This window comes from Pelodiscus sinensis, chromosome 19, assembly GCF_049634645.1.
Source record: "Pelodiscus sinensis isolate JC-2024 chromosome 19, ASM4963464v1, whole genome shotgun sequence".
Lineage (NCBI taxonomy): Eukaryota > Metazoa > Chordata > Testudines > Trionychidae > Pelodiscus > Pelodiscus sinensis.
In genome coordinates, this window is record NC_134729.1 from 5,758,809 (window position 1) to 5,782,867 (window position 24,059).

The 24,059-nt window shown below is 45.1% G+C and overlaps 1 protein-coding gene across 1 annotated transcript in view; it reads right to left on the bottom strand.

Moving 5' to 3' along the window:
- SCN8A (sodium voltage-gated channel alpha subunit 8) overlaps nucleotides 1-24,059 on the bottom strand; it is a 128,814-nt gene that overhangs the window by 13,464 nt on the left and 91,291 nt on the right. The window contains exons 16-21 of the mRNA XM_025188719.2: nucleotides 22,704-23,060; nucleotides 17,365-17,835; nucleotides 15,207-15,324; nucleotides 13,956-14,110; nucleotides 12,286-12,459; nucleotides 5,149-5,271 (exon numbers count right to left, since the gene is read on the bottom strand). Coding sequence (XP_025044504.2) covers nucleotides 5,149-5,271; nucleotides 12,286-12,459; nucleotides 13,956-14,110; nucleotides 15,207-15,324; nucleotides 17,365-17,835; nucleotides 22,704-23,060 — 1,398 coding nt within the window. The remainder of the gene's footprint in view (nucleotides 1-5,148; nucleotides 5,272-12,285; nucleotides 12,460-13,955; nucleotides 14,111-15,206; nucleotides 15,325-17,364; nucleotides 17,836-22,703; nucleotides 23,061-24,059) is intronic.

A 24,059-nucleotide genomic window follows, 5' to 3' on the forward strand; every position in this document is an offset into this window, starting at 1 on the left:
TAATAACAATGTGGACTCGTAGCACTTTTTAGGCATGCCTCAAGGTACTTTACATAGAGTCAGGAAGGCAACTGGTGTGGGAATCGCCACATGACTCTGTGCTGCCTAAGGCATTTTCATTATCATCGATGTAGTGACGGTGGTCTAAGCGCAGAACTGGAAAGCTGAAGATCTTCTTCTGTTCCTGATTCTGTCACCAACTGGCTGGCATGACCTCTTGTAAGTCATTTTGCCTCTTTGGGCCTCTGTTTCCCCATGCACAACAGGTGTCGGAATCAAGAACAGAACCCAAGTCTCAGCTCTTCCGTAAGCTGCTAGATCACAGCTGTTTCCCGAAAAGAAATCACTGTTAATGAAAATGCCCTCAATAGCCATTCTCTACACTGGCCCCTCCCTTCTCCCCAAAATAAGATATATTAAGGCAGTAATTTGCCGTCCTGGAACGCTCTTCTTAGAACTTAGGGGAATTAAGATAATGAGTGATCCCAGTTTCTTGTACTAGTCACTTCATGTAAAATGTTAGAGTGTGTGCTTAACTCCCTAGTGAGACATGTCTAAATCAGTCTCTCAACCTGACTGCTTCCTGCATAATTTCATGTTTAAACATTTCATGTAACAAAATAATTAGTAGTGATGTAGTTGTGTTTTACGTTGACTTAAGTGACGCCACTCTGCAACCCAATGAGTTTTCCCTATAAATGCCCACTAAAATTATACTGGTCCTGAAAAAAGATGGACTGAAACCAGAATCTTGGATATGTATCCCAGAAATTAAGACCCAACCCCAAACTTTGTGGCTTGGCCCCATTACTATCCGGGTATGTCCACACTACCCTCCTAGTTCGAACTAGGAGGGTAATGTAGGCATACCGTGGAACGAGGTGTACCGGTAGTTCGGAATAGGAAGCCTAGTTCGAACTACCTAGTTCGAGCCCCGTGTAGCCGCGCTGCACGGGGTTCAAACCAGCGGGGATTTAAAAATGGCGGCTCCCCGCTTATGCAAATGAAGCCCGGGAAATTCAAATCCCGGGCTTCATTTGCAAGTGCGGTATGCCTACATTACCCCGCTAGTTCGAACTAGCGGGGTAGTGTAGACATACCCTCCCTGAATAACTAAATCTAAATCTAGAGATAATTTAAATTTAACATAATACTTGATCAAGATTCCAATTTGGCTGTTAGTTGCTCTATCAAGCTGGCAGTGTGGCAGTAAAAGTGTTAAATACACATGTACTTCTACTGAATGAAGTTTTCCATACAATGATTAATAGGGTTTTAGTTTGAGTCTAAACATTTTTATGCCAGTAAAAATCCACAGACTTACAGTGTTATGAGATCAGCATCAGGCCCTCTAAATATATGCTAAATACACAGCACCTTTCCTTCCAGTTCCCTTCCCTCCCTTTATTTCACTTCATTCCTACGTGCACTGACCATAGTGATCACACAACTGAATTTTAAAATTATTAAGATATTATCAAGCTGTTCTATCCCCAACGAGTTGTAGAGTAGGTATGCTGACTGGACAAATGTTCTTTCTTCCTGTAATCATTTACCTGAATAAATGGAATCAACTCCTAATCAAGTTCAAGACAGTGCAAGTTATAACCATAACCAACTTTCAAAAAATCTGAGAGAGGGAACATGGCTTTTGTGTGCAGACTGTGCATTGGCAATTGACAAGAGTGCATGCATGTTTCATAGCATTACTGTCATATTTCCTGAATAATTTAAGAGCAGAGCAAGCTCTGTAAAATGCAGATTACTATGGAGTAGAGAAAAGCAAAGAACTACTTGCAAAGACATTTCAAATTACTGTCCTTGGGGTTGAAGGGATTGTTTTGGTCCTATAAGGGGGGGATCAACACTTGTCTCAAAGTCAGAACAAAACAGAATGGAGAAGGTTACAAAGAAGCACAGTTACAGTTAATCCCCTTGCATCAATTTTGCTGAAGTGAAACTGTTTCCCAGCTTTGAGTGCACGTGAATCTCTTGATTCCACACCAGGTACAATTCAAAATCTCCCAGTGGGGGGAACGGAAGGGGCTCAGACTCAACAGCATGATTTACATTTATTTTTTAAAATGTCATTTATTAGGTAGGGACTTCATGACCATTTTTTTCGTCTCTGATTATACTAGTCTGAGTGACCGTGTTATATCAGTATATACACACACCACTTTTTAGCATTAAACTTTATCAACACATATGGGCCCTAATGACAAAATAAGTATTAACACTTTGCTGATGTTGCAGTAGGGGGCAAACTGGTTCTATGTGGATGAAATTCATTCTGGTGCAGAAGAACCCTTCATACCTGCTTTTAGCTGGGGAGTTGGACTCGATGGCTGCCCGGGGTCTCTTCCAACTCTAGGATTCTATGATGCCACATAAACTCCACATTTGTCCATTGTGGAAGATGTGTACACAAAAGTGGGGGGTACCGTTGGCTATAGAAGCAGCTGTGGAGGGGGTGCTCTAGACCCCTAATTTGGCCAGACTCCATATGCACAAAGTCTGATGAGTCTGGCATTTTGCTGCTGGAACAAATGGCCCCCTTTGTTATTGTGCTATGTAATCTGTAAACCCACTGTTTAGCATTAAACTAAAAGCTATACCTGGGGTGGGGGAAGAGAGGGGAACCCACCAAAGCAGATTAATAGAATACCAGAGAGGAATCAACCCTGTTTGGTTAGCAGATAGTGAGGGCAGGGGACTGGACTCGATGACCTCTTGAGGTCCTGTCCAGTTCTATGAGTCTATGATTCTATGATAGTTCATACAAGTCATCTTCGCTCCACCTGGACTGTAAGTTTTAATCATGTAACCAGGCTTTTTGACAAGAATCTCTTCCAGGTCTTTAAGTTACAGGCTATCCTGCTAGAAATACTAAATCTGTAGCTTTGGGGATATTGATATTTCATTAATACTTTTTACTCTATTCTGACCCAAATTATGTTAACAGTATCAATTGTAGACAAAGCTAGGGTGAAATTCTGGTCCAACTGAAGTCAATGGGAGTTTTGTCATTAATGTCAATGGGCCAGGATTTTAGTGGGGAAAGTCCTTTTTCCAACAGTGTCAGTTCAGGCAAATGTCCCACGAGCATCTAAAGATTAAGATAAAAACACCCATGGTCAATACCTGAAATCTGTTTTAGCAGGTGAAGGTTATTCCCAGTAATAATGCTTCATATTTATAACCCTGTGCACTTGTATTGCGCCTTACATCTAAGGAACTCAAAGGACTTTACAACAGTAATTAAACTTCTCAGCTCTCTGGTGAAGTATTCTTAACCTCTCTATGCCCAGTACTAAGGGGCTAAGTGACTTGCCCAAGGTCACTCACAAATAAGAGGCATAATCACAGCTCTCAATATCAAGTTCCAGAAACAAGACATTGCTGCCCCCTTCATGCTCTTAGGATAAAATGAGATCCTACACAGAATGCTGGCACATGGCTTATGCACACCAAGCCCTGACATTTGAGAGTAAGTGGAATATAAGCAGACGGGGGTGAATTTAACCACTGAGTTTTCTTAGCACTGGGAAGAGGGACTCTTCAGAATTCCACTTTTGCTATTTAAAAGACTTTAAATCATAGATTTCATCCCATTCTAAGGAACCTGAAACTCTCAGAGTGGTTCTGAAGGTAGATGAGCGGAGGGGGGCTGTACTGTGACTGTGCTATTGATGTAATTTGCAGAAAACGATTTTTATCTGAATGGCCTCATCACGATCATTTCTGCTTAGTTAAGGTCTCATTTTCTACACAACTCTGATATGGTCACATTTTGTAGCTGACTTGAGGCTAAGTGTATGTAGCCCACAGCGACTGTACCATCACTATCCTCAGGACAGACTACTGCTTCCACTGGATTTTCTTTATAGATGTTGTCGTTTATGTTGTGCCCTAGAGATCTATTTAAGAACAACTTCAACAGGTCATTCTAGGCTGTAGGCTATTATTTTGCTCTAAATTACACCTATGCAAATCCAGAGTAATTCCACTGACTCTAATGGAGTTACTCCAGAGATGCCCTGGAGCAAAATTAGAGATTAGTGTGAGCTCCCCCACTGTTGTATTCCATTTCTTCTATGGTATCTTTCAATGTAAGTGTGCGTTTTCTTGATCTGTAGTGCAACAGACCTAAATTATTATTGTTCACACCAGCAAGTGAAAACCCATTGGTCCAGCATACCCTTTACCTACAGAAAGATTTCCCCCACCCCTCCTTTTTTGTACATGATTATTCTAATACAAAAGGAGGGGGAAACAGCAAAATATAAAATCAGTGGTAGAGTAACAAGACACTGTCATCATTTCAAATGGAATCCCCATGACATTGGTGCCATCTAGCAATTTCAGGAAAGCTTAAGTTCAATGCTTTGCTTGTGCTTGGTTGCTAATATCACAGTGACAGGACTGGGAACCGGAAAAGCATGGTAAAAGGGAGGGAGTGAAAAGGATAGCTTCACTATCAGACAAGGCGTCCAGTCATCACTGGACTGGACTGAGAACAACAAGGTGCAACAAGAGGAATTAAACCAAAAGCTTTTTTGAAACAGCTGTGCTCTCCTCCCATTTCCTTCCTGCGGGGATCAAAGGCCTGAGTTATCCAAGAAGGAGAGCCAGCCTTTTACCAACTTGCATACAATTTTTTTTAAACAACAAAAAAAACAAACTTTAAATTCTCCCTGGATTAAATCCCACCAGCTCCCACTGTGGCCAACACCTCGGGGGACAGAGAGGGAGGAAGACTTTTGAGGTGGTTCGAATTCTGCTTCTTTGCACCTGGTGATTCTCCCTAGATAAAAAAAAGTTACAGCTGAGAAGCCGCCTCGAATGCTAGAGGTAAAAGCCAGGCCAAATGAGAACAGCCAAGTGTTGAACATGTTCTACGAATGGCATGTGGTGTGGGCCAATAATTAATGTAATGAGGCAGCTAAATGCAACTCCCTTCTTTAGAAAGGGAGCGTGCAGCAGAGGGCAGGGTGAGGGGACGTACACAAAGATGTGTGATCAAGTTAGCAGCTGCATCATGATTCTGTTTGGAATTATCTTCCCACCAGTTTGATCAGTTCTAGCATGCTTAAAAAAACCCGCTCCACAGGCATGCAGAAGGATCAGCTGCTAATGGCATCTTACCCTCATCCCCTCAAATCGGGACAACGCTCTTAAAGGCCTCAAAGCTCTTAGTGTCCTAAGGGACTTTATGGCACCTAGTTCCGAGTAGCCCAGGGCATTAGCTATAAGGCTGACTAAAGAGACCTACACAGAAAACAAAAAGAAAAAGGAAAAAAAAAAAAGAAAAATGTTCCAAACTGTTAGAATGAATCCCCTAGCACTGGCAATCCCAGCCCAGACTGCAGGTCTGGGCCCCCCATAGATAAATACCGAAGACATGACACCAGCTGCCTACTTCACTTGACTGAAACAACCTGGAAGGAAATAATGCAGTTGAGAGAGGCATAAGAAAAAAACAAAAGGGAAAAAATAAGTGAGAGAGAGGCAGAGACACACAGACGGAAACAGGGTCTGTTGGAAGGAGGAGCCCAAACGGATTACAAGAACCTTACCCTCGCCCTTTTATTGTCTGCAGGGTCCCAGCAGCTCCCATTAAAATAAGCCAGACAAATTTTAAAGGTACCTATGAAAAAGAATACAGATAAATACACACACCGCACAAACTGCCTTGCTCAGTTTATTCAAATAGCAGTCCCCTCACTCATTCCTGATAGTGGCGCTCTTTCTAGGACAGTGGCTGTAGATGGACACAGTATGGATTTATTATTTTATGTCAAAAGCATATGTCTATTTTTAGGGATGGGTTGGTACCATAACATTCTGAACATCCTGGGCTTTAAAGCACTCGATTTCAAATCTGTATCATTTTTAAATCTCAGATGCTTTTGGTTCTGCTGACACATAGCACTTCTCTAACACATACATACAAAGACTCACAAAGGATCCAGAGTTTAATTATCACTGAGCACAACCTGCTTTGAAGGAGGGTTACTAGAATTACCCCTTTTACAAACAGGGGAAACTGAGGCAGAGAAGGGCAACATGACTTGCTCAGAGTCACGCAGTGGGTCTATGATAGAGCTGTGGATAGAATGTAGATGTCCAAAATCCACAGTACTCTGCCTTAATCCTGAAGCCTTCCTTTTTTGTTAAAGATTATGGTTTAGAATATAATTTAAGATCCATTACGATGAGCTACATGTTCTGATGTGAATTTGAAAGGACCTTCAGCCCGAGAAAGCACCATGTACACTTAGGCTGTGTCTAGACTGGCCAGTTTTTCTGGAAAATCAGCCGCTTTTCCGGAAAAACTTGCCAGCTGTCTACACAGGCCGCGTGAATTTCCGCAAAAGCACTGACTTCCTACCGTAAGAAATCAGTGCTTCTTGCGGAAATACTATGCTGCTCCCGTTCAGGCAAAAGTCTCTTTTGTGCAAAGCTTTTGTGCAAAAGGCCAGTGTAGACAGCTCAGATTTGTTTTCCGCAAAAAAGCTCCGATCGCGAAAATGGCGATCGGGGCTTTTTTGCGGAAAAGCGCGTCTAGATTGGCACGGATGCTTTTTCGCAAAAAGTGCTTTTGCGGAAAAGTGTCCGTGCCAATCTAGACACTCTGTTCCGGAAAATCATGCCAATCTAGACGCAGCCTTAATGTCTCTACATGTATGATCCAATTTCCACCGAAGTCACTGGAAAGACTGCTGTTGACAACATGTGGATTGGGTCCTGTATAAATAACAACTCTCCTTCAGTGTCAACACATTCATCTGCCTCCCATGCAAGCACTTGTGATATAAAAATCAACCGTTGTCACACTACAGAGACACATAAGGGCAAGGATCTAAACCACTTAAAATGTCAGTTGCAACTGATCACAACGTATCATGAAATAACTGAGCCTCTACACACTGATTTTCCATTTCAATTATTAGCTAATTTAGCTCTGTTCTTAACAGCAACATTTTATGGTCCTTTAAAACATGGGGAAACTGAGGCACCTAGAGGGAAATTAACTTCAAGAATGATGCTAGGTCTCTCTAGAAAGGAACCAAATTGAGGCCCAGATTTTGAATGCGCCAGTATTCAGGGATGTTTTGGTCTGGGCTGTTGATTCAAGTCTGAGTATGTCTATATGGGAAAAAAAACCCACAGCAGTGACTCAGAGAGGTGGGAGAGGCTCTCAATTCAGGTGTAAAAATAGCAGGATAAATGTTCAGGCTCAGCTGGACTTTGAAACCCTGTGAGAGGGGAGGGTCTCAGAATCCAAGCTCCAGCCCGAGCTCTGCAGCACAAGCCCCTCCAGCCTGTGTCAGTTAACCTGGTCTAGGAGACATGCTGCCGTGGGGGAGAAGCGTCGGGATTTGCTACGTAGCTATATCCTTAGATGGGTCGTATTTGTGACAGCTGTCTTCTTGCTTGAAATGCTGTGGCTTGAAGCAGGGCCCATCAGAGCTGCAAGCACGAGTGAACGGTCAGACTGGGGGTGGTAAAAGACTTACATTGTGGATCGTGGATAGAAAGGGACACACAATACACTGACCTATGTGTTACATAGTCAGGCTACGTTTACACTGGCATGATTTTCCGAAAATGCTTTTAACTGAAAAGTTTTCCGTTAAAAGCATTTTCGGAAAAATCGCATCTAGATTAGCAGGATGCTTTTCCGCAAAAGCACTTTTTGCGGAAAAGTGTCCGTGGCCAATCTAGACGCGGTTTTCCACAAAAAAAACCCCGACCGCCATTTTTGCGATCGGGGCTTTTTTGCGGAAAACAGTACTGTGTTGTCTACACTGGCCCTTTTGCGCAAAAGTCTTTCAGAAAAAGACTTTTGCCCGAACAGGAGCAGCATAGTATTTTTGGAAAAGCACTGATAATTTTACATGAGATCATCAGTGCTTTTTCAGAAATTCAAGTGGCCAGTGTAGACAGCTGGCAAGTTTTTCCGCTAAATCACATGATTTTGCAGAAAAACTTGCCAGTCTAAACACAGCCTCACCGTCTATCACAGCTTTCCCAAATGGTAACTCTGGTCAGCAGGAGAAACATATTTTCCCTTTCTCTCACTGTAATCATGCCTATTTGAGCTTGAGGGGTCGGGTATGGGGAGATGGACACCAATGGCTAAGGGATTTAGAAGTGAAGGAATCTCAGACTAAAACAAGAAACTAATCACTAAGCCCAGGATTTAGCAATCTCAGTCACTGACCACTTTTTTTGTTTTTGCCTGAGAGAAGCATCAGGATTTTTCCTCTCTCAGAAAAAGCAGGGGCAGTTTAATGTTTCAAATGCGCCCTCAAATGAGAGCATGTTGTGTGGACGTGGTTGAACCGAGCCTTGGGAGGAGCAGCCTGCGGCATGTAAGAGGGTAGGGAGGAAGTGAGATTGCTGGCATTTGTGGGATGAAGATTCGATCTCATTTTACTGCTTATGCACAGTGCTCCCACTTCTGTCTTCAGAGTTCACTGTACCCAGATGGCTCACAGCAGTGGGCAGAAGGGGACATATTTAAGCGTTTGTCCGTGTGCCCTTTGTTACTCTGATAAGATGTGCCATGGAAGCTTTACTAGCCTCACAGTGGCCTTCATGGACCACAATCAATCTACTCTAGGGATGTAATAGTGGAGTCGATTAACTGATAAGCAAAAGTGTATAGGTTAATGCTATAGACTACACGCATTTCCCACCTCCACCCAGCCAATAAAATGTTTAGCAGGCTGCCCAGCAGCCTGACTCAGTCCTGGCTTGCAATGGGTCCAAGAGCTACCTCTGCTGCAGCTCTGCATTTAAAGTGTATTAGGAACTGGGCAGGCAGGCAGCTCAGTCCTGACTCTTGCCGGATCTGGGAGCTCAAACTTCCCCTGGACAGGGGCTACTGCCACCCTGCACTGCAGCCTCTGTATCAGAGGCAGCAGTGTGGGGCAGCAGGCAGCCAGTCCGCGAGGGGAGCTGTTTTTAAACTGGCTCCCCTCGTGAACCAGCTCCGCCTGGCACCTGACGCTGATACAGAGGCAGCAATGCAGAGTGGCAGGGGGCTCCTCAGGAGTGGGCCCGGAGCACATTGGCTCCTGGCCCCACTCCTGGGTACTGCAGCAGAGTGGAGTAACCAATAAGAACTCATGAGGTTAATCAACTATTCAATTAACCGATATTTAACATCCCTACTCTGGACTGGATGGATGTTGCTGAATGCCTGGTTCCAGAAAGTGCAGGTATTTCAGACACAAGCCTGAGGCTGCTGCCTTAGCCTCTGCTTCCAACCTACATTAGGAAGAACTTCCTTGCAAGAGGGAAAACATGGGGATTCTTCACCTACCTCCAAGAAATGCCTCACACAGGAGCTTTAGTTTATACCAGACAAGCAGAAGGGAGATAGCTTTAAGTTCTTATTTCAAGAACAAGTCCTTCTGACCCTTCTCCCCCAGTGCAGCACAGCAGTGTCAGGCCTCGGCTAGAGCTCCAGGCAACCTGGTCTGTGAATAAGCAGGAATCAGCTATAAGCCTTCACAAAAACTGACTCATTTGTGCTGAGCGAGACCTTGCTCTGTAGGTAAATCATCACAGGCTGTAGCAAGCTGCACTGTTAGGAGGGAAGCCTACCGTGACCCTACCTAGTAGGGAAGAAGGAACGAGGCTGGAGCAGAGCAGAAAAAAAATCTACAAGCCCCGTTTCCTCCCCCAAAACAAGTGAGGAGTTTCAGACCCAAAGTTTAGATTATGGGTTGGGGGGGGCGGGGGGGGGGGGCTGGACGCAGAAACATTGCTAATGCACTCACAATGCAGAGGTAATTCAAGCATTTCGAGTACAAAACAACCAAGACTTCCTCAAGCCCCTTACACTTAAATCAGTGCCTTGGTTCCTGCTGTGAACAAGACAAAAAATAGTGAAACTTACAAAACGACATTTCAACCTTCACTGGCGTGTTTCAGTATTATATTCTCAAGTCACTGGAAACATCAACAGAATGTTTAGAGGGCATTGGGACATGCCAAAAGTAATCCCGCTGGAGTGAAAAGCAAAAGCCTTAATTATTATTACCACCCAGAAAAAGACTCTTTCTTCACATGTACACGCAGCATGCTTTAGGAATCAGAGGAGGAGGGTTATTTATCAATGCTAACAAACCTGAAAAATAACATTCAAGAGTATTGTTAAACACTTATTCCCCCTTAGTTATTGTTCCCATAATGAGTTTCAGCTCAAACCCAAGTTCTGCCATTTGAGATACTTTAAAAGTCTTATAGAGTCAGGATGGGATGTTTAATGACAATTCTGTTGACCATGTTAAGCCCCAGTACCTTGTTTTAACACTGATAGATTCAAATTCACTCGTCAGATTTTTACACACAAAGGTGTCATTTCTCCAACTACTATACCAGGTGATGCCCAAAATCTTCAGTAAAACTCTTTGCATTCAGAAGTGCCCTGATATGTATCACTTGCTGCTCTTGTTCTCTATGTATGGTAGAAATTTAATATCTTGACTCTAGCGATGATCAGATGCTGTGAAAAAATGTGAACAAACCTACACTGCATCTGCCAATTGTGCAATACCGTACTTCCTTCTTGACCCCAGCTGGAATTAGCTCATGCCATGAAGCATGAGGCCAGACAGTAACCTTTACAATTTTTCTACGAGCTAACTCAACTGCAGGCCTTTCCTTATTAAAGGATATCTAATCAATTTCATCTTGCCCAACCGTCTTCCTCAGCCCAGTTTGGGAGGAGTTGAGGCTCTGGTCTTGGCATTTTCTTTTTAGTTTTATGCCTCACTACACAGTAATACAAGACAGAGTTACAGCTTCAGTAGACTTTACAAATCAGAAGAGTTACTTTTAGGATCTGCGTTTAGAAGAGGGGCATCCAAGTGAGCAGAGAGCAAATAGCAAATTAGAATATCAATTTTTGTACAGTAAATATCAGGCAATTTGATCTCACTCTGGCTCTATATTAGCAGTGCCCCAAATCACCAGGGACAATTCTGCCCTCTGCTTAGATATTTCTAAAGTTCCCATAGCCATTGTACCGCAGAAATATATTGAATTCAGAATTTTCCAACGAGAGACTCAGGAAGGCTTTTTCTCAAGCGTAATAGTCTATCTTTCATGTGGCTGACTGCAGCAGGTCTGCTTGGCCATTTGCTAGGACTCTGCCCCACAGGTGGATGTTTTGAATGCACATGTGCACTATTCAGAAGCACCTGAGGGACACGGGAGCCTAAAACTCTCATATTCAGAAATGACTCTGGCACTTCGGAACCTGAGACTCATGGGTGCTTTTGGAAATGTCACCCAGAATGTTTTAAATATTTTTGTTCTTTCTATTCAGCAACGATCTAGCTAATATTTCCCCTCTTCTCCTCATTTCACCCTTTCAGTGTATTCCTCCAGCCAGCTCTTTCTATGCCAGTTGGCCCCCGTTGAAGGTCTAACCCCTTCAATCGTCTTACGTCTGTCTTATTCCAAGTTGCTATTGTGATCCATATCTCCAGATGTGAGGATCAGCCATTTTCTTCTGGGTGTTGGATTCTCTTCAGCAAAGAGGAATAAAGACAAACTTGATCTTGCCTGATCAGCTTTTTCTTCACTCAAATTGGAGACACCTGGGGTTCTAAAAAGATTGGAACAGACCCTTTGGCCTGAGTACCCAATGTCCACAGTGCTTATGGTTGTCGCTGGGTGGCAACATTGAAAGGTTCCACCTGCTGGACTCTCTCCCGTTGGCATTTCATATAAACTAGATGGAGAGAGAAGATGTTGCTTCAGCTGGCTTGGAGCCAGGGAAAGGTATATTCATTCCTAGCACAAATTCTTTACACTCCCCTGAATACTTTCTATAACTTCCCCCATGATAGATTAATGCTAACACAGCAAAAGCCAGGAGATGGAAACCCCTCGTTGGTACACATCTGTTTAAGACCTGCGGTGCAGAAATTCCTCAGCTGCATATAACAATTTGCTGCAGCTTTGCTTGCATGCTTCTGTCCCTTCTCCAGTTTTAGAGAGCGACGAACACATGAGAGAGAGGAAGGTGCTGATTGGTGAGGCTGTTAGTGGGCAGAAGGTGCGGGAGGCGGAGCTAATAGGGCCTGCTGACCCATTACTGTGGCTCTTTGGCAAGGTACATTGGTAAATTCTGGCTCCACCTCAGGTTGGTCACCCTGTCGACCCTTTTCATGAGCACAGCATGACCCCCCCCCCCCCACCCCACTTCCCAGGCAAACTTATTTCCCCAGCCAGAGATCAGAAGCAGAAAATACATACAGCCACAATGAGGAAATCCAGCCAGCACCAGGCGTTGGTGAAGAACTTGACAAATCCATAGGCGCACCATTTCAGCAACATCTCCAGTATGAAAATGTAGGTGAAGACCTTGTCTGCGTACTCCAGAACGGTCCGGATGGTCTTTCTCTGTTCTATGTAAATATCCTCAAAGGCCTGAGAATTAAATAGGTGCCCTTTGTCATTACATAAGACTTTGCCATTGAATATGCAGCAAACTAGCAGCTTTTTAAAACTAGGGTAAGCTGCACCAGGGCAAGTCATTTGTACACTAACGCAGCATGTTGCACTGTTGCAAAGAAGTCCAGTTTAGACAAGCCCATGGAGCCAGATTTTCAAAGGGTCTCATTTCCTATTAAGTGCCAAAGGGTGTGTCTAGGCTACAAGGTTTTGTCGACAAAAGTGGCCTTATACCTGCGTCTACACTACCGCCGAGTTCTGTCGACATAACGTCGACAGAACTCGGCAGTTTTGTCGATGGCGGTAAATAACGAGGAATAACGCCTTTTGTCGACAGAGTTCTGTCGACAGAAGGCGTTATTGCATCTACACTGTCCTTTGTGTCTACACTCTCATGTCGACAAAGCGGCTTGCTTTGTCGACAGAACTGGATGTAGTCTCGACGCTCTTTGTCGACAGAAGCCTGTAGTCTAGACGTACCCAAAGTGAGCAACAGTTTTTCAAAAGTGTTCAGTACCCATTGTCTTCTACAGCAATGCTTACAGACAGATTTTCAAAACAGTTTAGCTCTCAACATGCATCCACTGGTTGAACCTTTCTAGTTCAGCACTCTCTGGTCCGGCAGCCTCCATAGTCTGGCATGAGTTTAGTTAGCTGGATGTCTACTTATCATGGGTGCGGCCAAGTTTCCTGCAGCCTCATAAAATTTGTTTACAGCCACCAGTCCTGGTTCTCAGTGTCCTCTGCTGTTAGTTAGCTCGAATTTACCTCCAAATGTCTTCTAAGAGCCCAGCAAGCAGTGGAAGTGTTGGTAATGCTGCTGGATAATATTGACCTCCTGTGATCCAGCAAATTTTCTGGTTTGGCACTGGTCAGGTCCCAAAGGTGCCGAACTAGAGAGGTTCAACCTGTGGTGAGCTGAGCTCATGTGAACATTTTTCCATGTATTTGGATGCCTAAATGGGAGCTGAGCTCTTTAAAAGAAAAAGAAAAGAAAAAAAAATCAGACTACAGTTGTGGGTGCAGAGATCTTTTGGATCTTCTAGCCAAAGGTACTAATGAGACGCTAGAGAAGCCTCAGACTTCCGTTGTACTAGAATTTGCAGCATCACTGTACTGCATTTCTTCCTTCCCCATATAGGGGAATTCACTGAACACTCCAGAAGCTTATTCTCAAAGATCTGGGAAAAATTAGAACTCAAAACTGGAACTGAGATTGCAGGGCTCCTAGTTTTGTGTCTTAATTTTACTTAGATTGGAAAACCGTCAGGGCAAGAACCATCTCTTACTAGGTGTTGGTAGAGCACCTAGCACAAAGGGGGCCCATTGCAATACAAATCAATACCCATCCTTCATTACCCAACAAGAAATGGCTTTTCCCCACCAACTACCCAGAAATATCTCTCAGTACAGTAGGAGATGAGCCCCAGTACAATGTCATTTGGCTTTGCAGACTTCCAGAACCAACTTACCAGGGCTCCACTGCTCAGAAGGATCATGAAGATGATGAAAGTCTCAAACCAGTTGTGCTCCACAATCAGGAAACAGGTCTTCCTCAAGATCCACCAGGATTTGCCCAGCCCATCTTCAATACTGACCTGACAGCACTTAAAGCGCTGCACACAACCTGCGTGGGGGGTAGCGTGGAAAGGAGAGGTTGTCAGAAGAATTGTATTGGGGTGGGAGATGGGGCACTGTGAGAACAGACGGGTGGCTGCATAAATAAGACCTTGCTCCTCTAGTCTTAAAGGGGTGGCATTTCAATTCAAAGAAAAATGTACCCGTCCAATCAGTCCACCTATCTTCCAGGTCCTCATGCTGATCCCCGCCACGGTGGTATCTCCACGCCCAGCTCTCCATCAGGTTCTGAGCAGTCAGTCTAAAATAATGATGCTCAGCAAACTGAAATGATGCTCAGTGAGCAGAACGCAGCCGAGCGAGAACTCACTGATGGATCACCTCACGCCATGTAAAACACCTTTGCCCTGGGGATTATCTAATACATCAGTGGCCACGTAGGACTTTACAGTGGCTTTGTCATGCACACTGTAGCCACCAGTATCTTCCTAGCAGCAACAGCAGAAATAAAACCCAAGATCTCCTGCTTCAAAACCCCTGGTGCCACTCACTTTCACTGAAGGAGAAACCTGCCTTAGCTGTTAACAGCCGAGACCATTGCAACAACAGCTGATCCCCAAAGGCCTACATCCTGCAAATCCTTAGTGGGACTATAATTTATTCATGTCTGCAGAACTGAGGGTCTTTAAAAATCCCTAGATCTGATCTGGCCATACTTAAACCCCAAGGCCAGGGGTGGGCAAATACTAGCCCGGGGGCTGGATCCAGTCTGCCAGGGTTAGTTCCTGGTGCCCTGTTTCTCCCCCCTCCCCGCCCCCATTGCTATATTTACCTGGATGGGTGCAGGTACCGATGATCGCAGCTCCCATTGGCCATGGATCACCGCTCCCAGCCAATGGGAGCTGCGGGAAGCGGTGTCTCAGTCCACGCTGCTTCCCACCGCTCCCATTGGCCAGCTGCGGATCACCGTTCCCAACAGGAGCAGTAAATTGCCAGTGCCTGTGGCAGACAAATATAGCATGGACGGCTAACCCTGGCAAACCACCACCGTGTGATTGCCCACCCCTGCCCTAGGCTAAGCTTACACCAGCTATGGGTCCCTAAGTCAACTCAGAGGCCCATCTCTCTATCTGGGATGAACTCACCTTCTGTGAAGCATGCATCTGGGTCCAGATATTCTTCTGGTGCCTCCACAGGGACTTCCTCCACTTCTGGCTTGATGTCAATGGTGCTGCCCTCAGAGGAGCTGGTATCATCCAGTTTCTTGAACACAAAAAGAACCCCAACCCCCACGTCAGCCAGGTAAAACTAAAGATGAAATGTCACGACCACTCTCTATGGGATATAGCTACTTAGCGGAGGAAACTGAATTTCCTGGCTGTTGGCAGGATGGTCTGCGATACTAACGGTGAACCAGGCATTCTGATTAGGATATTTAGTCATTGTTTTTTTAAGTAAAAAATCTTAAGGATTGGAGAGCAGCTAGGGAACGGAACCTGAACTTCTGCAGTTTTTTGTGGGGGTAGCAATCACATTTCAGACCCTTCTTTCCCCCTTCAAATGGGTATTATTACAGTCATATTACAGTGACTTAGTGCACCTATAGTGCCTTAACACACAACAGTTATAGCAATGATAACTACAACTGTGTGATAACACCCATCCTAGGGCCACAAACCACTTTACTGAAGATAACTATTGAATCCTTAACCACCAAACCCTGTGAACTGATGGTAGTCTCCTAGTTTAATGACAGGGAAACTGAAGTCGAGAGGCACTGTGCCTTGCCTAAAAATCACACAAGGCAATCCATGACACAGTTCAGAGTATAACTCAGATACCTTAACACTGTGTGCTATACCTCAGCCAGAAAGCTAACTTTCCCCTGTAGCCCAAACCTTTCCTACTGAATTCATGGCAGCTGTTGTTCCCAACGTGAAAGTGACACTGCACTTGATCTTAGCCACAAGGCCAAGAGAAACACATCACTGATGGGATAATAAGAACCTGTTGATAATGGCTGGGCATTTGAATCTAAGTGCTATCCCTATTTTAAAGCGACAGAGAGTGCAATAGAGAGATTAGATTGTAAACTCCTTTAAGCAGGGACTGTCTCCTTCTCTGCCCAACTTAATTGATCTTTTATAGATTCCCATATTATAAAGAATTATGCCCCTAGCCCAGGGTTACTCAAAGTCCACGGCCCATTTGTTTACGGCCTGCTGTGCGGTTTGGGTTTATGTGGGGTCAACACATGGGTGGGAGCCAAAACAAAAAAGTAGGCAATATAATGGTCTTCTGTTGATATGTGTTTTAGTAGTTACATTCCTGGACTGTCATTGCTCATTAAAAGTGCTGTCATATGGGTAGAAATTGGGTAAGTATTGCATTTTAATTAATATCAACAGAACTGACTTAAATGGAGCCTGTGTGTTGTGTAGTCTTGCCTTAATCTTTGCAGTCATGCCTGTCAGTGTGAAAGAAACTAACTGCATATATATTTGCACGTATATGCAACCACACTTAAGTTGCAGCCCTTGGCATGTACTGGGAATATCACTGTGGCCCCCGGGGCTTCCAAAGTTGAGTAGCCCTGCCCTGCCCTAGCCCGAGACCACATTGGAACAATGTGTGGAAGAGCTGTCGGTCAGTATTTACTTGTTGCCACATGTCTTAAACTTGGGTTGTGAGTTCCCTGGGTCAGGAACTGACTTCTGTTTTGTGTTTCGGTGAGGATTAGCAGATTAGGGTCCCGCTCCATGACTGAAGCCCGTAGGCATTATCACAGTACACATTAACAACAAAAGCAGGGAACAGAATTCAGATTCCCCAGCTGCAAAATTCTGCACCATGGGTATGTCTAGACTACATGGCTCCGTCGACGGAGCCATGTAGATGAGTTTCCTAGACACAGGAAAATGAAGCAGCGATTTAAATAATCGCCGCTTCATTTACATCAGAATGACCGCTGCATGGTGCCGATCAGCTGTTCGGCGCACAGCAGGGCAGTCTGGACACGCCACGGTCGACAAGGGAAGCCTTTGTTGACAGCTCTGGTAAACCTCATTCACAAGTGCAGCGGCCATTTTGATGTAAATGAAGTGGCGATTATTTAAATCACCACTTCGTTTTCCTATATCTAGTAAACTCATCTACATGGCTCTGTCGACGGAGGCATGTAGTCTAGACATACCACATGAGACCTGCCATCACCTCCTTAGCAATGCTATTCTCTCCACAGGAGTCACCCATAGTGGTGAAACGGACGTGTGCTTCAAGCGAACACGGACCATCCCACCCTACCTCCTTGCTGCCATTGGGATCCGTGTCGCTGCTGAAGTCTTCTGTGTTGAGGTTTTCAAAGTCGGATTCGCCCACAGCAATGGGCACCCGGACGGTGAGGTTGGGGTTGTTGATGAAGGACATGTGGTCTTCATCGATGATGTATTTCTCCACACTGCTCCCAATTCCACTGGTGGTGCCATTGCCATTCTTCTGATAATCAATGTCTCTGTTAATATCGGCCCCTGTGTGGTTAGCCATGTAGTTCACCTTCTTTTCATACAGCTCGTCCAGGGGCTTGATCTCATCCGCCTCCCTCTGCTTGAAATGCGCCTGCATGAACTCACGTCCTTTCACCTTGACCCAAGCAATCCCCTTCTTCATGCGGATGACGGCTATCTGCAGGTTGTTCATCTCCCCGTCATCGTCTGTCGCTGCCAGGTTGTCGGCACTGAAAGAGCTCAGCAGCAAAGCCAAGAACAGGTTCAGCACCTGCAGGAGAAGAGGTCACATTTGGCAGAGGGATGACGGGCTGCAGTGAAGCTGCATATGAGCATTTAGCTACCTGAGTCTCACTGACATGAATGGGACCTGTAGAACAAAACCTGCGAGCGCTGCACTGAAAATCAGTTTTGTTCCTGATGTTTCTATTGACAAATTCAGAACTTAAACATTAGGGCCCCAATCCCGTAATGAGCTCCCTGCAGGACAGCCCTCGGCAGCACCCCACCCTCTTGCAATCAGTGAGTCTTGATGCACAGGCCAGGTAGCCCGCATGCTGCTCATTGCAGGCCTGGGATTCAAGGTACCAAAGTTAGGGATGGGCCTAATCTGCCAGGTTCAAAGAGATTTAGATCAGGGGTGAGCAAAAGGGCTTCTGCAGGTCAGATCCAGTCCACCAAGTGGGTTGATCCGACCCACGGAGGCCCTGCTGCTCCCCCGCCCCTAGGCCAATAAGGAGCATGTAGCACTTTGAAGTGCCATGCACTCCTAGCAGTGCGGGAGGAGACTTCACGTGCTCCCCTGCTCCCGAGCCCAAATTGGCCTGGGGATGGGAGGAGCGCACAAAGTTTCCTCTGCCCTGCCCCCGCCTTGCTTTGCACGCTTCCCCGCCCCCAAGCCAATCAGAGTTTGGGGGCGGGAGAGCACACAAAGTTTCTTTGAAGTGCCCTGCACGCCTCACAGGGCAGGGCGGAGGAAACTTCGCATTTCTCCCGCCCCCAGGCCAATCAGGGCCTAGAGGCAGGGAAGCTGCACGAAGCTTCCTCCACCCTGTCCCCGCCCTACAAAGCGAGTGCGGCACTTAGAAAAGTGCCGCGTGCTCCTAGCAGAGCGGAGGAAACTTTGTGTGCTCCTCTGCCCCCAAGCTCTGATTGTCCTGGGAGTGGGAGAACGTCCAAAGCCTCCTCCTTCCCTGCCAGGGGCGTGGGTGCTTAGTGGGAAGGGGGGGCAAAGGGTCTCCCCCACCCTCAGACCAATTATGGTCTGTGGGCGAGGAAGCCCAGAACCATCCTGGCCCCGCCCCTTCCAGTTTAGGCCCTGCCCCTTTTGCGGCAACCCAGGGCCACTTCAAAAATGTTTCAGGTGGCCACTGGCCAAAAATTATTGCGCACCCCTGATTTAGATCTTAAAAACACAGGACACTAGACCTGGAAGGGACCTCAAAAGATCACCAAGTCCAGTCCCCTGCCCTCATGACAGGACCAAGCACTGTCTAGATCACCCCTAATAGATGTCTGTCCAACCTGCTCCAGTGATGGAGATTCCACAACCTCCCTAGGCAATTTATTCCAGTGTTAAACCACCCTGGAGTTTTTCCTAGGATACGTCTAGACTACAGGCTTTTGTCGACAGAAGTTTTGTCAACAGATACTGTCGACAAAGCTTCTGTTGACAAAGAGCGTCTAGACTACATCCAGTTCTGTCGACAAAGCAAGCCGCTTTGTCGACATGAGAGTGTAGACGCAAAGGACAGCATAGATGCAATAACGCCTTCTGTCAACAGAACTGTTGACAAAAGGTGTTATTCCTCGTACAATGAGGTTTATAGCCGTCGACAAAACAGCTGAGTTCTGTCGACATTATGTGGCAGTGTAGACACAGTTATAGTTTTGTCGACAAAAGTCCACTTTTGTCGACAAAACCCTGTAGTCTAGACACACCCCTAATGTCCAACCTAACCCTCCCTCACTGCAATTTAAGTCCATTGCTTCTTGTCCTACCCTCAGAGGCTAAGGAAAACGAATTTTCTCCCTCCTCCTTGTAACACTCTTTCAGATACTTGAAAACTGTTATCATGTCCCCTTTCAGTCTTCTCTTTTCTAAACTAAACAAGCCCAATTCTTTCAGTCTTCCCTCATAGGTCATATTTTCTAGATATTTAATCATTTTTGTTGCTCTTCTCTGGACCTCCTCCGATTTGTCCACATCTTTCTTGAAATGCAGTGCCCAACTGAGGCCTAATCAGCACAGAGTAGAGAGGAAGAATGACTTCTTGTGTCTTGCTCACAACACTCCTGTTAATGCATCCCAGGATCATGTTTGCTTTTTTTGCAACAATATCCCACTGGTGACTCATATTTAGCTTGTGGTCCACTATGATCCCTAGATCCCTTTCTGCAACTCCTTCCTAGAGAGTTGTTTCCCATTCTGTGTGTGTGAAACTGATCGTTCCTTCCTATTTACCGCAGACCATTTTTCTAGTTTGTCCAGATCATTTTGAATTATGACTCTATCGTCCAAAGCACTTGCAGCTTGGTATTATCTGCAAACTTAATAAGCGTACTCTCTATGCCATCATCTAAATCATTGATGAAGATATTGAACAGAATTGGCCCCAAAGCAGACGCCTGTGGAATGCCACTTGTTATGCCCTTCCAGCATGACTGTGAATCAGTAATAACTACTCTCTGAGAATGGCTATCCAGATAACTATGCACCCACATTATAGTAGCCCCATCTAGGTTGCATTTCCCTAGTTTATCAATAAGACGGTCATGTGAGACCATATCAAATACCTTACTAAAGTCTAGGTATACCACATCCACCACTTCTCCTTTACTCACAAGGCTTGTTAGCCTACCAAAGAAAGCAAAGCAAAGAAGACGACTTTTCTGTCAAGTTCCCTTTCCTGGCACAAGGCTTTGCAGAGAAACTCCACAAGGAGTCCCCTGGTGGCTGCTTTAAAACATGATGAGTGTTTCCATTGGTCTGTCCTTTGTCTTTCACCCTGCCACATACACTTTTTCATCAAATTTAAGGCAAAAAGGGATCACCATGCTCCTTTAGCCTCCCCCACAACTGGCTGTGCAGTTTCACCCACTGATCTTCATCCAGACTACATTTTTATGACTGAGCAAGGGTACCATTTTTAGAAAGAAACTTCCCAATCTTGATGTAGAGACTTTAAAAAGTAACTTTGGGGTCCTTCGCTTGCTTTTCCCTACTTCTCCTCTATTACTTTGTTTTAACGTAAAAACTGGGTTTTCTTCTGAAATTCCATTAGCCCATCGCACCATGTGTGGATCAATATCTTTCGATTACTCTATACCACTGGCTTTTATAACAAAGTAGCTGGATGCTTTTGTGGAGGCATCCAATTAGGTCCCAATTCTGTAAAGCATCTAACAATTGAACTGTCTTATCAAAGGCAATAGGATTATTCACATGCTGAAGATTAAGCAAATGCACAAGTGCTTTGCTGGACAGGCACACAAAAGCTGTAAAACAGTACTTTAAAGTCACAGTGCCATCACCAAGCATTAAAACATTAAAACATGGGAGCTTTCAAGATGAACTGACATTTGAGAGCTTCAGGGGGTAGCCGAATTAGTCTGTTAGAGTACGTCTACACTAGCCCCCTGGATCGATCTAGGGAGGCTAATGAGGGTGCTTGGAATTGCAAATCAAGCGTGGGATTTAAATATCCCACGCTTGCTTTGCATGTTCCCAGCCGGTCGCCATTTTAGAAATTGACTAGCCCGAAGTAATTACCCGCGTCTACACCGATTTAAAGCCCTAACTCGAATTAGCTGGTATTCCTCCTTCAATGAGATTTACCAGCTAATTCGATTTAGGGGCTTTAAATTGGAATCCCGTTTCACTGCCGCGTATAGACGCTGGCAGTTACTTTGGGCTAGTCAATCTCTAAAATGGTGACCGGCCGGAAGCATGCAAATCAAGCACGGGATATTTAAATCCCACGCTTGATTTGCAATTCTGGTCGCCCTCATTAGCCTCCCTAGATCGATCTAGGGGGCTAGTGAAGACATACCCTTACAGGAAAAAAAACCAGCAAGCAAATGGTCTGGTAGCACTTTATAGACTAACAAAACATGTAGATAGTATCATGAGCTTTCATGGGCACAGCCCACTTCTTCAGATGACTGGAGTTATGATTAGAGGATAAGGAAACTCGAAATAAACAGGAAAAGGGAAGGGGAGGGGATAATAACAATGGTCTGTCGCCTACCCCTCTACCTCTATGCATAAAGTATCAGGAGAAAGGGTGTTAAACCTGAGTACATAAAGATCAAAGTCAGTGGATGGATAAGGCAGGAAGGATACCATTCAGAAAGTAGTGAGCACCTTCATTGATAAAGGTTCCACCACCCCATATCTTGATTAAGTCCATAATTAATTGAATGGAATTTGCATATGTATTGTAATTCCAAGCTTTCCCTATGGATTTGGCTTAAGAAACTGGCCTGTGACAAGACCGCCACCTTCAGGTTGAGAGCTAATCTATCATTTTACCTACTTCATTCATTGGGAGTTTAGGAAGTAATTCTGTATACAACCTCATGTGTTAAACATAGGGATGTGGTGCAAACTTAAAAATGATTTGAAATCTTGTTTTGGATTATTTAAAAATAGAGCCAGGGTCAGGAGGATTAGGGGGCGGGGAGGACTGTTTGAAACTTTATGCAATCGGGTTTGCACTCTTGTACGTGAAAATTTGCATTTTTGAATGATTTCTGTGAGACTGATTTTTATCTAAAATTTAACATTTTTCTTTTTCCATAAAGCAGGGCCATTTTCTCCACAGGCTCTCAAAGCACTTTAGGAACATTAATTAAACCTCACAGCAGCTCTATGGGGACAGACATGCACATATTATACCAGTTTTACAAATGGGTAAATTGAGGACCAAACTCTACTCCCACTTACATTGGCTTAAATCCCGACTAATCTAGAGCTAGAGCAAAAAAACTGGGAGCAGACTTTGGGAGCCGAGAAGTTAAGTCCATCTTTCAAAAAGTGGGCTTTAAGGATCCAATCATGAAAACAATTATGCACATGCTTAACCCGCCCCCCCCCCCCAAGCAATCAATACAATAATAAGCAAATCAGTTACTGACCACTAAATTCCCGATGACCATGACCATCATGAAGACAATCAAGCACATGGTCTGTCCTGCCACTTCCATACAGTCCCACATGGTCTCAATCCACTCCCCACATAGCACGCGGAAGACAATAAGGAAGGAGTGGAAAAAATCGTGCATGTGCCAGCGGGGCAGCACACACTCCTGGTTGATCTTGCAGACACACTCCTTGTAACTCTTGCCGAAGAGCTGCATGCCCACCACGGCGAAGATGAACACGATGATGGCCAGCACCAAGGTCAGGTTTCCCAAGGCACCCACTGAGTTGCCAATGATTTTTATCAGCATGTTCAGAGTGGGCCAAGACTTCGCCAGCTTGAAGACCCTCAGCTACATAAAACAGCCAAAAACAAAGAGAGACACAAGCAGCACTTAGTCCATCTCCTCTTAAAACAAAGAGAGAAATCTGCAAAGAACCCATTATAGTGACAAGTCCTAGATTCTAAGGGGTGCAGAGCTCAGACCTCTCCCACTGAAGTCAACAGGAGTGGGAGATACCTAGCACCCCTCTGAATTCATCCTTGCAGGTTTTGCATTCAACTCCCCTCCTGCTCCCACATTCATTTCATGTTTGAAAAGAAAAAAAATCTAATTTCCGTCTTGCTTTACAAGCGCTGGATGAAATGAACCACCTGTAATCGTGCGCCCCACATGGGAATAAATTTTACACATGCCTTTTAGTCTTCCCTCTGGAGAAGAATGGTCTGGCTTCCCAGGGTGTGCAGCACTCATAATTGAGGCCAGATTTCCAGAGAACTCATCTTCCAATTAGGCTCCTGAATAATTGGCCAAAAGCTGAACTTGAGTGTCACAATGGAAGCTGCTGAGCACTGAATTCTTTGAAAAATCTGGTCCCTTTTGGGCAAGCCAAGCACCATGCTGGCCCGCAGACAGCCCTTTCCCACATTTGCCCCAACCCTCAAAAGTTCTGAGTGCCCCTAACTCTAGATTAAGCTGCTGCAGGCTACTGGTTCTCAACAGTTCTGAAAATCAGGCCGTTCGGCTTGTAGTCCTTGGGACAACTGAAAACTGCCTCCGAACAGAGTACATGGCCCAGAGCGGAATGGACTTTTGATTTTGCTTTATTGCACACTCAAGTGGACCCTCCCAAAGCAATACTTCCCCTCCCAACATGCAACTGAGGCCTGGAGGGGCTGGGGGGAGGAAGAGGACGGGATAAATCTAAGAAATCTGCATCAAAAGAAAAGGAAGATGCAGCAAAGGACAATTCACAATTACCAGCCACCATTCTTCTCCTCACTACCTGGGGAGTTCCCCTCCCCACCCCATCGCTTTGATAGGAGGACCATGCACAGACATTGTGCAGAA